An 11,127-nucleotide genomic window follows, 5' to 3' on the forward strand; every position below is an offset into this window, starting at 1 on the left:
TTTTTTTTTTTTTTTTGAGGCAGAGTCTCACTCTGTCACCCAGGCTAGGCTGCAGTGGCGAGATCTTGGCTCACTGCAGCCTCCACCTCCCAGGTTCAAGCAATTCTCCTGCTTCAGCCTCCCAAGTAGCTGGGATTACAGGTGCACACACCACACCCGGGTAATTTTTGTATTTCTAGTAGAGACGGGGTTTCTCCACGTTGCCCTGGCTGGTCTTGAACTCCTGACCTCAGATGATCTGCCTACCTCATTCGTCTCAGATTTTATCTTTTTTATAATTTGTGCTTTCTTTTGGTTGACTTCATTCTTTTTTAGCTTTTGATTAAATAATTTATTTTCATTCTTTTTTTTTGGTTAGCATTGTGGAGGGTTGGAGGATGAGGACACTTAAGATCTGCTCTCTTAGTGAATTTCAGGCATGCAATATAGTATTCTTAACTATAGTCACAGGCTGTACTTGAGATCTTCAGAAACTTAATTCTGTTGCATAACTGAAGCTTTATACTCTTTAACCAACATCTCCCAGTGTCCCCCTCCGCCAGACATCCTCTCATTTAGCTGTGAATCCCTATGAGTACTGACACCTGGGTTTTGTTTGTTTTTTTTTTCTTTTCCAGGTTTCTGTAATTTAGATTTTTATTTCTCCTTTCACACAGGAGTTTGTTGGCATTTTTTTTTGTTTTGTTTTTGAGACAGGGTCTCACTCTGTCACCCAGGCTAGAGTGCAGTGGCATGATCATGACTCACTGCAGCCTCAACCTCCTGGGCTCAAGTGATTCTCCCACCTCAGCCTCCCAAGTAGCTGGGACTACAGGCACGCACCACCACGCTCAGCTAATTTTTTTATTTTTTGTAGAGACGGGATTTCACCATGTTGCCCAGGCTGGTCTTGAACTTCTGGGCTCAAGTGATCCACTCACTTCGGTCTCCTAAAGTGCTGGGATTACAGGTATAAGCCACCATGCCCGGCCTACCCAAGAGTTTTTGGTTTATTAAGTTTACAAATAAAACCAGTAATCTACTGTATTTTAGATCACAGAGGACAGAATTTCCTTTAGTGTATCTACACATGCATTCATGTGTACTTTATCCTTAGTCTCAGTAGTTAGTGATTTGTCTGCTAGCTGGGGTGAGCACCCAAGCAAGTAGGGCTTTTACCATGGCTGAGTGTGGATGAGTGGTATTCCATGGGGCATAAGACTGGCAGCGACAGCCATGGCTGTGGGACAGGTTTGTTAAACTCTGTTTTTGTTGAAAACAGGTGTTGAGAGAGAAAAGAATTCCTCCCTGGATGGAAGTGGTTCTTATACCCATGACAGGAAAATCAAGTCTGTACCCAGGATTGTTCCTTTTTACTACTCCTTGTAGACTGGTACGGCCTGTGCAGAACTTGGAATTGGGCAAAGAAGAGCTAATTGGAACTATGGAACAGGTAAATACATATGTGTGATGGATGAGTGTATGTGCTTGTTTGTATAGTATACAACTTTCAGAGACTTAACTCTTCCTTTTTAAAAGGGTTGTTAGTGTTACAATAACAGTTGGACATTTGAAAGAAAGTCAGACTTTCCACCTCCTCTGTGACCAGCACAAAGCAGTTCCCATGTCTGATCTCACTCCACAAGAACCTGAGAGGGTTGGTGGTCACATGACCTGCCTCCCATCCTGTCTAGCTCCCAGAGCTCCTTTGTACCTGACTCTGCCTCAGCTGGTGAAGTGAAAACATTCCATTAGATTCACACTCAGTCTTTGCCTACATATTTGCAGCTACTTAAAATTTTTTCTTCCTATTCCCCTTCACAATTGGTCTGGGGTAGATTTAGAGTGGTAGATTTAAAGCAAGTGGTATTTCTAACTGGTCGCTTCCCTGTGCTTCCCAGTTGATCCCTTCAGCACTCATGATGCTGGGTGGGGAAGGTTTTCTCTTGAGTCTTAAGAGTGCTGAACTCTGAGAAATGGTAAGAGTTAATGTGAAAGCAGTTGCAGTTATTTTGTGCCTTGGACATCTGCTCTTCCAGATCTTCATGAATGTCGCTATCTTTGAGGATGAGGTTTTTGCTGGAGTTACCACACACCAGGAACTCTTTCCACACAGCCTGCTGAGTGTGATTGCCAACTTCATCCCTTTCTCTGATCACAACCAGAGTCCACGGAACATGTACCAGTGCCAGATGGGTAAGGAAGAGGGATGATGTTATAGTCACAATCAGGAAAGCAAACTTGATACTAGCATAGTCTTTTGTAGTCCTTATTTATATATGCTGACCATTTGTTCCAAAAATACGGCTTATGGCAAGTTTTTTTTTTTTTTTTTCTGTGCCACAAGCAACCAGTCCAGGATCACTCATTGTATTTAATTGGCATGTCCATTTAGTCTCCTGTAGTTTATGACAGATCTTTAACCATTCTTTGTCTTTGACATTTTTGAAGGAAAAGGTATAGAATGTCCATAGATTTGGGTGTGCCTGGGGTCTTATTACTTGATTTTTTGAAGAATACAAGCAATCATAGTCACCTGCATATTTATCACTTCCAGTTGTCTTCATTCCTGCTGCAAGATTCAGGTTTTCATTGCTTACAGTTTTCCTTCAGCCTGATAATCGTCCTTTAGCATTTTTTATATGGCAGGTTGCTGGCCACAAATTCTCTTGGTTTTCATTTATCTGAAAATGTCTTTATTTTGCTTCACTTGAAGGAATCTTTCACTGGGTATACAATTCTGAGTTGACAGTTATTTTTCTTCCAGCACTTAAAAGTTGTTGTTACACTGGCTTTTCTTAGTCTCTGTCATTTCTAGTTAGAAAGCAGCAGTCTTCTGAATATAGTGTGTTTCTTTTTTTTTTTTTTTTTTTTTTTTTTTGAGACAGTGTTGCTCCATCGCTTAGGCTGGAGTGCAGTGGTGTGATCTCGGCTCCCTGCAACCTCTGCCTCCTGGGTTTGTGGTTCTTCTGCCTCAGCCTCCCAAGTTGCTGGGACTACAGGCACTCACCACCATACCCAGCTAATTTTTGTATTTTTAGTAGAAACGGGATTTCACCATCTTGGCCAGGCTGGTCTTGAACTCCTGACCTCAGGTGATCTGCCCACTTTCGCCTCCCAAAGTGCTGGATTACAGGTGTGAGCCACCGCGCCTGGCCCCAAATTTGTTTTTTTGTTTTTTTGTTTTTTTACTTTAATTAAATTGCTAAACTCTTCTGTCATTATTTTTAAAAACATTGCTCCTACCCTTTTCTCTCTTTCCTCCCCTTCTGAGATATCAGTTATTCATATATTTAAACCTTTTGATATTGTTCCATAAGACATTGAGTTTCTGTTCTCTTTTTTTCTTTATTTTCTTCAGATTGGATCTTTTCATTTTTTTTTTCCCCCGAGATGGAGTCTCACTTTGTTACTTAGGCTGGAGTGCAGTGGTGCGATCTTGGCTCATTGCAACCTCTGCCTCCCATGTTCAATAAATTCTCCTGCCTCAGCCTCCCAAGTAGCTGGGATTACAGGCACACATCACCATGCCCAGCTAATTTTTGTGTTTTAGTAGAGATGGGGTTTCACCATGTTGACCTGGCTGGTTTTGAACTCCTGACCTCAAGTGATCTGCCTGCCTCAGCCTCCCAAAAATACTGGGGTTACAGGTGTGAGCCGCTGTGCCTGGCCCAGATTGAATTATTTTTATTGACCTATTATCACAGTCACTTTTCATTCTGTCTTCTACTGAATTTTCGCCTACAGTCATATGCCCTTAACGACAGGGATACATTCGGAGAAGGGAGTTGTATGTGATTTTGTCATAGTGTGAACATCATACAGTGAACTTACATAAACCTAGATGGCAGAGACTACTACACACCTAATATATGGTATAGCCTGTTGTTCCTAGGCTACAAACCTGGGTGGCATATAACTGTACTGTGTGCTGTCGACAGTTGTAAGACAATGGCAAGGATTTGTGTAGCTAAAGATAGAAAAGATACAGTAAAAATGTGGGATCACCATAGTATATATGCCATCCTACATTGACTAAAACATTGTTATGCAGTGTATGACTATATTTTCAAGTCCAGCACTTCCACTTGTTTCTTTTTTTTTTCCTTTTTTGAGACAGGGTATTGCTGTGTCACTCACCTGGAGTGCAGTGGCACGATCTTGGCTCACTGCAACCTCTGCCTCCCCGGTTCAAGCGATTCTCCTGCTTCCACCTTCTGAGTAGCTGAGATTACAGGCATGTGCCACCATGCCCAGCTAATTTTTTGTATTTTTAGTAGAGACAGGGTTTTATCATGTTGTTCAGGCTGGTCTCAAACTGCTGACCTCAAGTGATCTGCCTGCCTCAGCCTCCCAAAGTGCTGGGATTACAAGTGTGAGCCACTGCGCCTGGCCTGACTTGTTTCTTTTTTTACAGTTTCTCTCTTCTCTAAGATTTCTTATCTTCATTCATTGTGGGCATGTTTTCCTTTATATTTTTAGCATAGTTTTATATGATGGGTGTTGTAAAGTCATTATCTGCAGATTCCAATGTCTAGGTCATCTCAGGATCAGTCTCCTTGAGTATAAGTCAAGTTTCACCATTTATTTGTATGCCCAGTAATACTGGATTGTATTATGAATGTTGTGAGGAATATGTTTTAAACCCTGGATCCTGTTAGGGTCCTCTGAAGAGGATTGGTTTTGTTTGTTTTTAGTGTGGTGTTTGGCCTTCAATTACATTTTAATGTTTTTCATTTTATGTCTTTCCTTCTTAATACACAGTCCATCACCTGGCTCAGTGCATGTCACCAAACATTCTCCAGGGGAAGAGGATTGGTTTTCAGTTTTCACTGGTACTTAACTTAGTGAACATGGCAGTTGAAGTACATTCTTCAGCCTTAGGTGGGCTGCTTTGATCTGTCCCATGCATGCATAGTTCAGGAGTCCACCAAAGATTTGGACCTAATTTTACATGCTGAATTTAAGGGTCTCCCTTTGTTCTCTCATTTCTGAAACGTTCCCCTTTCCCAATTGTTGTCATGCTCAGAACTCTATTTCTTGGTTCTTCAAGCCAGTAAGACTGTGGGTTTCTATCTAAGTTGTGGCTGCCACACTAGGCCATAAGGCAAAAATAAATACATAAATACTTAAAAACCTGGAAATTCACCCAGTGTGGTTCCTTTCATCCAAGTAAAAATTCTTCCTCAGCTTCTGGCAGCTTTTGGTTACTCTCCAATGCTATATGTGTTGTTGGGGCCTTTTTTCTGCATCTTATACGTATGTGTTGAGGGTGGTCTTGTAAGAGTAGCCCTTTATTACTGGAAGCTCTAAGTTTATAATTTTTTAAAAAAAATTTCACTTGTATGTATTTATATTTTAAAATCATTTTGTTCTGAAATGATTATACTGTGAGGTAGTACACAGAGGAATCTCACCCCATACTCAGTACCTAGAATTAAATACATCTTCCGCTGTAAGAAAGTAATCTCATTACATAATAATTACTGTCCCCTTTTCTCCCCCCAGTAATGATATCCTGTAATTTGTGTGCTTCCTTTCTGTCCCCTTTTAAAGCTTTTATTACATCATACATGTATCCATAAACTAGGTATAGAATTGTTTGGGGCGTGTTGCAAATGCACATAAATCTTATATTAAATGTCAGTCTGTACTTTCTCCCACTCAGCACGGTTTTCCTGGTCTGGTCACATTGGTACATTTAGGTTTACTTCATTTTCACAGCTTATGTATTAGTCTACAGTAAGCATAACTACTATGATTATTTATTCATTCCCCTCTGATGAATATTTAGTTGTTTCCAGTGTTGTGTATCACACCTATAATCAAGATGAAAGAAGCAGAAAATGCTAAGATGTTTTTCTCCGTGTAGGTAAGCAAACTATGGGCTTTCCACTTCTCACTTATCAAGACCGATCAGATAACAAACTGTATCGTCTTCAGACTCCTCAGAGTCCCTTGGTGAGACCCTCCATGTATGATTATTATGACATGGATAACTATCCAATTGGGACCAATGCCATCGTTGCCGTGATTTCTTACACTGGCTATGATATGGAAGATGCCATGGTAAGTTTTACCAGGAAGTGTTGTTCCAATCTTTTTATCTTTTAACTTTTTTGTTTACTGTGAAATTACTGAAGGAATATTTTTGTGTACCCAAGTACCTAGTATTTGGCACATGATGTTCTATTAAATGATTAGTTCTTGGTCTAAGTTGAAAGTGGGCAAGCCTTGAGGAATATCCACTAAATATTCAGATACACATATATCTTGCATATTTGAGTGCATATTATGAGTAAATTTTGAGGAGTTTGGTTTTGGATATATCTACCTTTTATATTTAAGTATGATTAGATTTTAAGCTATTTCTGTGTGTCTGGGTTTTTGTTTTTCTTGGTGTTTTTTTTTTTTTTTTTTTTTTTTTTTTTTTGAGTCAGAGTGTTGATCTGTTGTCCAGGCTGGAGTGCAGTGGCACAATCTTGGCTCACTGCAACCTCTGCCTTCTGGGTTCAAGCAATTCTCCTGCCTCAGCCTCTCGAGTAGCTGGGACTATAGGCACCCGCCATCACGCCTGGCTGATTTTTTATTTTTAGTAGAGATGGAGTTTCACCATGTTGGCCAGGCTGGTCTCTAACTCCTGACCTCAAGTGATCCGCCTGCCTCAGCCTCCCAAAGTGCTGGAATTACAGGCATGAGCCACTGTGCCTGGCCATGTCTGGGTTTTTGTAGTTAGTATCAGTGATTTGGAAAATGTGAGGAGAATTAAAATGTGATGCCAGTTATCCTAAACCAAGTATTATAGTCCCACTTAGTTTTATTTTGAAAATCCTCACTTGGCCTCAGTCTTTTAAATTAACGATTCGATTCTTTTACTTCACAGATTGTGAATAAGGCCTCTTGGGAACGAGGCTTTGCCCATGGAAGTGTCTACAAGTCTGAGTTCATAGATCTCTCTGAAAAAATTAAACAAGGAGATAGTAGCCTAGTGTTTGGAATCAAACCTGGTGACCCACGGGTTTTGCAGAAATTAGATGACGATGGATTGCCGTTTATAGGAGCAAAACTGCAGTATGGAGATCCGTATTACAGCTACCTAAACCTCAACACTGGGGAAAGTTTTGTGATGTACTATAAGTAAGTTTGGGTATCCAAGCTGGTTTTTGTTTGTTTTTTGAGATGGGGTCTCAGTGTGTTAGCCAGGCTGGAGTGCAGTGGAGTGATCTCACTCCCTACAACCTCCACCTCCCGGCTCAAGCAATCCTCTCGCCTCAACCTTTAAGTAGCTGGGACTACAGGCACGCACCACCATGCCCAGCTAATTTTTTGTATTTTTAGTAGAGATGGTTTCACCATGTTGCCCAGGAGGGTCTTGAACTCCTGGGCTCAAGTGATCCACCTGCTTCAGCCTCCCAAAGTGCTAGGATTACAGGTGTGAGCCACCGTGCCTGGCCTATTTGTGCTTTTTTTTTTTTAAAACTGTATTATCCAAACTTTGTCATCTTTATCATATATAAATGTTAGCAATGTTTCCTAGCCAAAATGTTGAGCTCATACCCCTTATTAGAAATGTCTTATTTTAGCTTATTTTACAATATAATTTATTTCAATAGGCCTTCCTAATAATTTTTCAGTTGCCTTTGTTGCTAGTTTTCTTTCAGATGAACATAATTCTGTAGTGAATATCACCAATAGTTCTATTCATACCATCTCTGTTTGTATTGGAGAATAAAGGTAAGAATGAGTTTTGCAGGCCAGGCACAGTAGTTCACACCTGCAATCCCGACAATTTGGGAGACCAAAATGGGAGGTTCTCTTAAGCCCAGGAGTTCAAGATCAGTCTGGGCAATGTAGTGGGACCCTATCTCTACAAAAAATTTAAAAATTAGCCAAGCCTAGTGACATGTACCTGTAGTCCCATCTACTGAGGAGGCTAAGGTGGGAGGATTGCTTGAACCTGGAAAGTCAAGGCTGCAGTGAGCTGTAATCGCACCACCCCTCTCCAGCCTGGGCAACAGAGTGAGACCCTGTCTCATCAAAAAAAAAAAAAAATGTGTTTTACAAATATCCTATATGAAGCACTAATTATATCAATGAAACTTACCTCTATAAGTTTAAACAAATAGCCTGACCTTATACGGTTTACTTTTTCCTAGGAGTAAAGAAAATTGTGTTGTGGATAACATCAAAGTGTGCAGTAATGACACTGGGAGTGGAAAATTCAAGTGTGTTTGCATCACTATGAGAGTGCCTCGGAACCCAACTATCGGAGATAAATTTGCCAGTCGTCATGGGCAGAAGGGCATTTTGAGCAGATTGTGGCCGGCTGAGGACATGCCTTTTACTGAGAGTGGGATGGTCCCAGACATTCTGTTCAATCCCCATGGTTTTCCATCCCGCATGACCATCGGGATGTTAATTGAGAGTATGGCCGGGAAGTCTGCAGCTTTGCATGGTCTCTGCCATGATGCTACGCCCTTCATCTTCTCAGAGGAGAACTCGGCCTTAGAATACTTTGGTGAGATGTTAAAGGCTGCTGGCTACAATTTCTATGGCACCGAGAGGTTATATAGTGGCATCAGTGGGCTAGAACTGGAAGCAGACATCTTCATAGGAGTGGTTTATTATCAGCGCTTACGTCATATGGTCTCAGACAAATTTCAAGTAAGGACAACTGGAGCCCGAGACAGAGTCACCAACCAGCCTATTGGGGGAAGAAATGTCCAGGGTGGAATCCGTTTTGGGGAGATGGAACGGGATGCGCTTTTAGCTCACGGTACATCTTTTCTCCTTCATGACCGCCTCTTCAACTGCTCGGATCGGTCAGTAGCCCATGTGTGTGTGAAGTGTGGCAGTTTACTCTCTCCACTATTGGAGAAGCCACCCCCTTCTTGGTCTGCCATGCGCAACAGAAAATACAACTGTACTCTGTGTAATCGCAGTGACACTATTGATACTGTTTCTGTGCCTTATGTTTTTCGGTATTTTGTAGCTGAATTGGCAGCTATGAACATCAAAGTGAAACTGGATGTTGTTTAACTTGATGTTGACCTTTTGGATTAGGAGGCCTATCAGATTAAAGCAAAATGTAATTTTAGTTCAATAAAGATATTATTACCAGGTTACTCTTGAGATTTTTCAAGGATGTTAGAACTCTCAACCAAAATCTGAAAACCAAGAATGCAAGGTTTGAATCTTGCTGGTAGATTAACTGTTGACAATGATTTTCTGTATATTTGTTCAAAAATCTCATGTCTTCTCAAAATATGAAATATTGATAAAATGGAAGAACATACAGTGATAAGTCTCCTTTCCAACCCCAGCTTCCCTACACCCTGCTTTCAGCAGGCAGTGACTGTCACACACCTGTTAATACATCTTGAGCAGGACAGAACTATACAAATAGAATGCAAGCTGTAATATAATGTAATTTTATATTTTCTTATAGCCACATTGAAGTAAAAACAAACAGTTACAGTGTTTTTTACCAGCTTTATAGAAGTACAGTTGTTACATATGTAATGAATACAATTTGATGGGTTAGACTGTATGTACACACCTTTGATACCATCACCACAATCAGGGTAATAAACATATCTGTCATCTCCACAAGTTTCCTCCTGCCCCTTTGTTTTTTGCTTTTTGGTTGCTGTTGAGTTTTTGTTTTGTTTTCTGTGGTAAGAACACGTAACTCAAGACCTACCCTCTTAACAAATCTTTTAGTGTACGATATAGTATTGTTAATTATAGGCACCATGTTGTACAACAGATCTTTAGACCTTACTTGTCTTGCATAACTGAAGCTTTATACCTGTTGAACAACTCTCCATTTCCCTGGCCCCTAGCAACCACTCTTCTACCCTGTTTCTATGAGTTTGACTATGATAGATATCTCATATAGTGGTATCATGCAATATTTGTCCTGTGACTGGCTTATTTCACTTAGGATAGTGAAATAAGATTCATCCATTTTGGAAGCCAGGCATGGTGCTGTGCATCTGTAGTCCCTGCTATTTGAGCGGCTGAGGTGGGAGGATCATTTAAGTGCAGGAGTTCAAGGCCAGCCTGGGTAATATAGGAAGACCCTGTCTTAAAGACCCTGACCTCAAGTGATCCACCCACCTCAGCCTCCCAAAATGCTGGGATTACAGGTGTGAGCCACTGCGCCTGGCCTCCAGTGAGTATTTTATATTTAGTCTACACTTCTATACTTGGCTTTTTTTCTGCATTTATATTGACCTGCTTTCACAGCAGTGTGTAGAGTGCCGCTTATGTTTTCTTTCCTGTGTACAGTATTTTATTGTACGGATATACCATCCCCTGTGTATTTGAGTTGTTCCATTCTTTGGCCATTATAACTTTTTTCTGCAAATACTCTACCTACTTATCTTTGGCCATTATAAACTGTTAATAGATCATCTTGTATATACTTGTGCAATTATAGGATGTTTTTTGATGAAGAAAGCTTTCCTAAGGTAATTCTTTCCTGAGTTTGGTTTAGATGGTCTGTCACTAATTATAAAATAAGGCAGATAGGAAAAGACTCAGAAAAATCTATCATTCAAGATAGGCTTAGCAGGACGGGCATGGTGGCTCACGCCAGTAATCCCAACATTTTAGGAGGCCTAGGCAGGAGCAATCATTTGTGCCTAGGAGTTCTAGACCAGCCTGGGCTGAGACTAATGACAAAAAAATTAGCTAAGCATGGTGGCACACCCCTGTAGTCGCAGCTACTCGGGAGGCTGAGGTGGGAGATGGGAGGATTGCTTGAACCCAAAAGGTCGAGGCTGCAGTGAGCCGAGATTGTGCCACTGCATTCCAGCCTGGGTGACGGAGCAGGACCAAGTCTCTATAAATAAAAAAGACTGGGTGCAGTGGCTCACACCCATAATCCCAACACTGGCTCAGCAGGTTGAATTCCTGGCTGAGCCTAGGAATTCAAGTCCAGCCTGGGTAACATGGGGAAACCCCATCTCTACAAAAAAAATTAGCCTGGTATAGTGGTACATGCCTGTAGTTCTAGCTACACAGGAGGCTGAGGTGGGAGAATCTCCTGAGCCCGGAAGGTCCAGGCTGCAGTGAACCAAAATTGTGCCACTACACTCCAGCCTGGGCAACAGAATAAGACCCCGTCTAAAAAAAAAAAAA

At 41.1% G+C, this 11,127-nt stretch overlaps 1 protein-coding gene across 1 annotated transcript in view; it reads left to right on the top strand.

Annotated features, from left to right (window-relative positions):
* Positions 1–10,438, top strand: part of POLR1B (RNA polymerase I subunit B) — a 35,451-nt gene extending 25,013 nt beyond the window's left edge. Inside the window, exons 11-15 of the mRNA XM_017856206.1 lie at positions 1,262–1,432; positions 2,019–2,175; positions 5,852–6,048; positions 6,863–7,116; positions 8,136–10,438. Of these exons, the coding sequence (XP_017711695.1) occupies positions 1,262–1,432; positions 2,019–2,175; positions 5,852–6,048; positions 6,863–7,116; positions 8,136–9,018 (1,662 nt within the window). The 3' untranslated portion in view covers positions 9,019–10,438. The remainder of the gene's footprint in view (positions 1–1,261; positions 1,433–2,018; positions 2,176–5,851; positions 6,049–6,862; positions 7,117–8,135) is intronic.
* The last annotated feature ends 689 nt before the right edge of the window (positions 10,439–11,127 follow it).

This window comes from Rhinopithecus bieti, unplaced genomic scaffold, assembly GCF_001698545.2.
Source record: "Rhinopithecus bieti isolate Rb0 unplaced genomic scaffold, ASM169854v2 scaffold_42219, whole genome shotgun sequence".
Classification (NCBI taxonomy): Eukaryota; Metazoa; Chordata; class Mammalia; order Primates; family Cercopithecidae; genus Rhinopithecus; species Rhinopithecus bieti.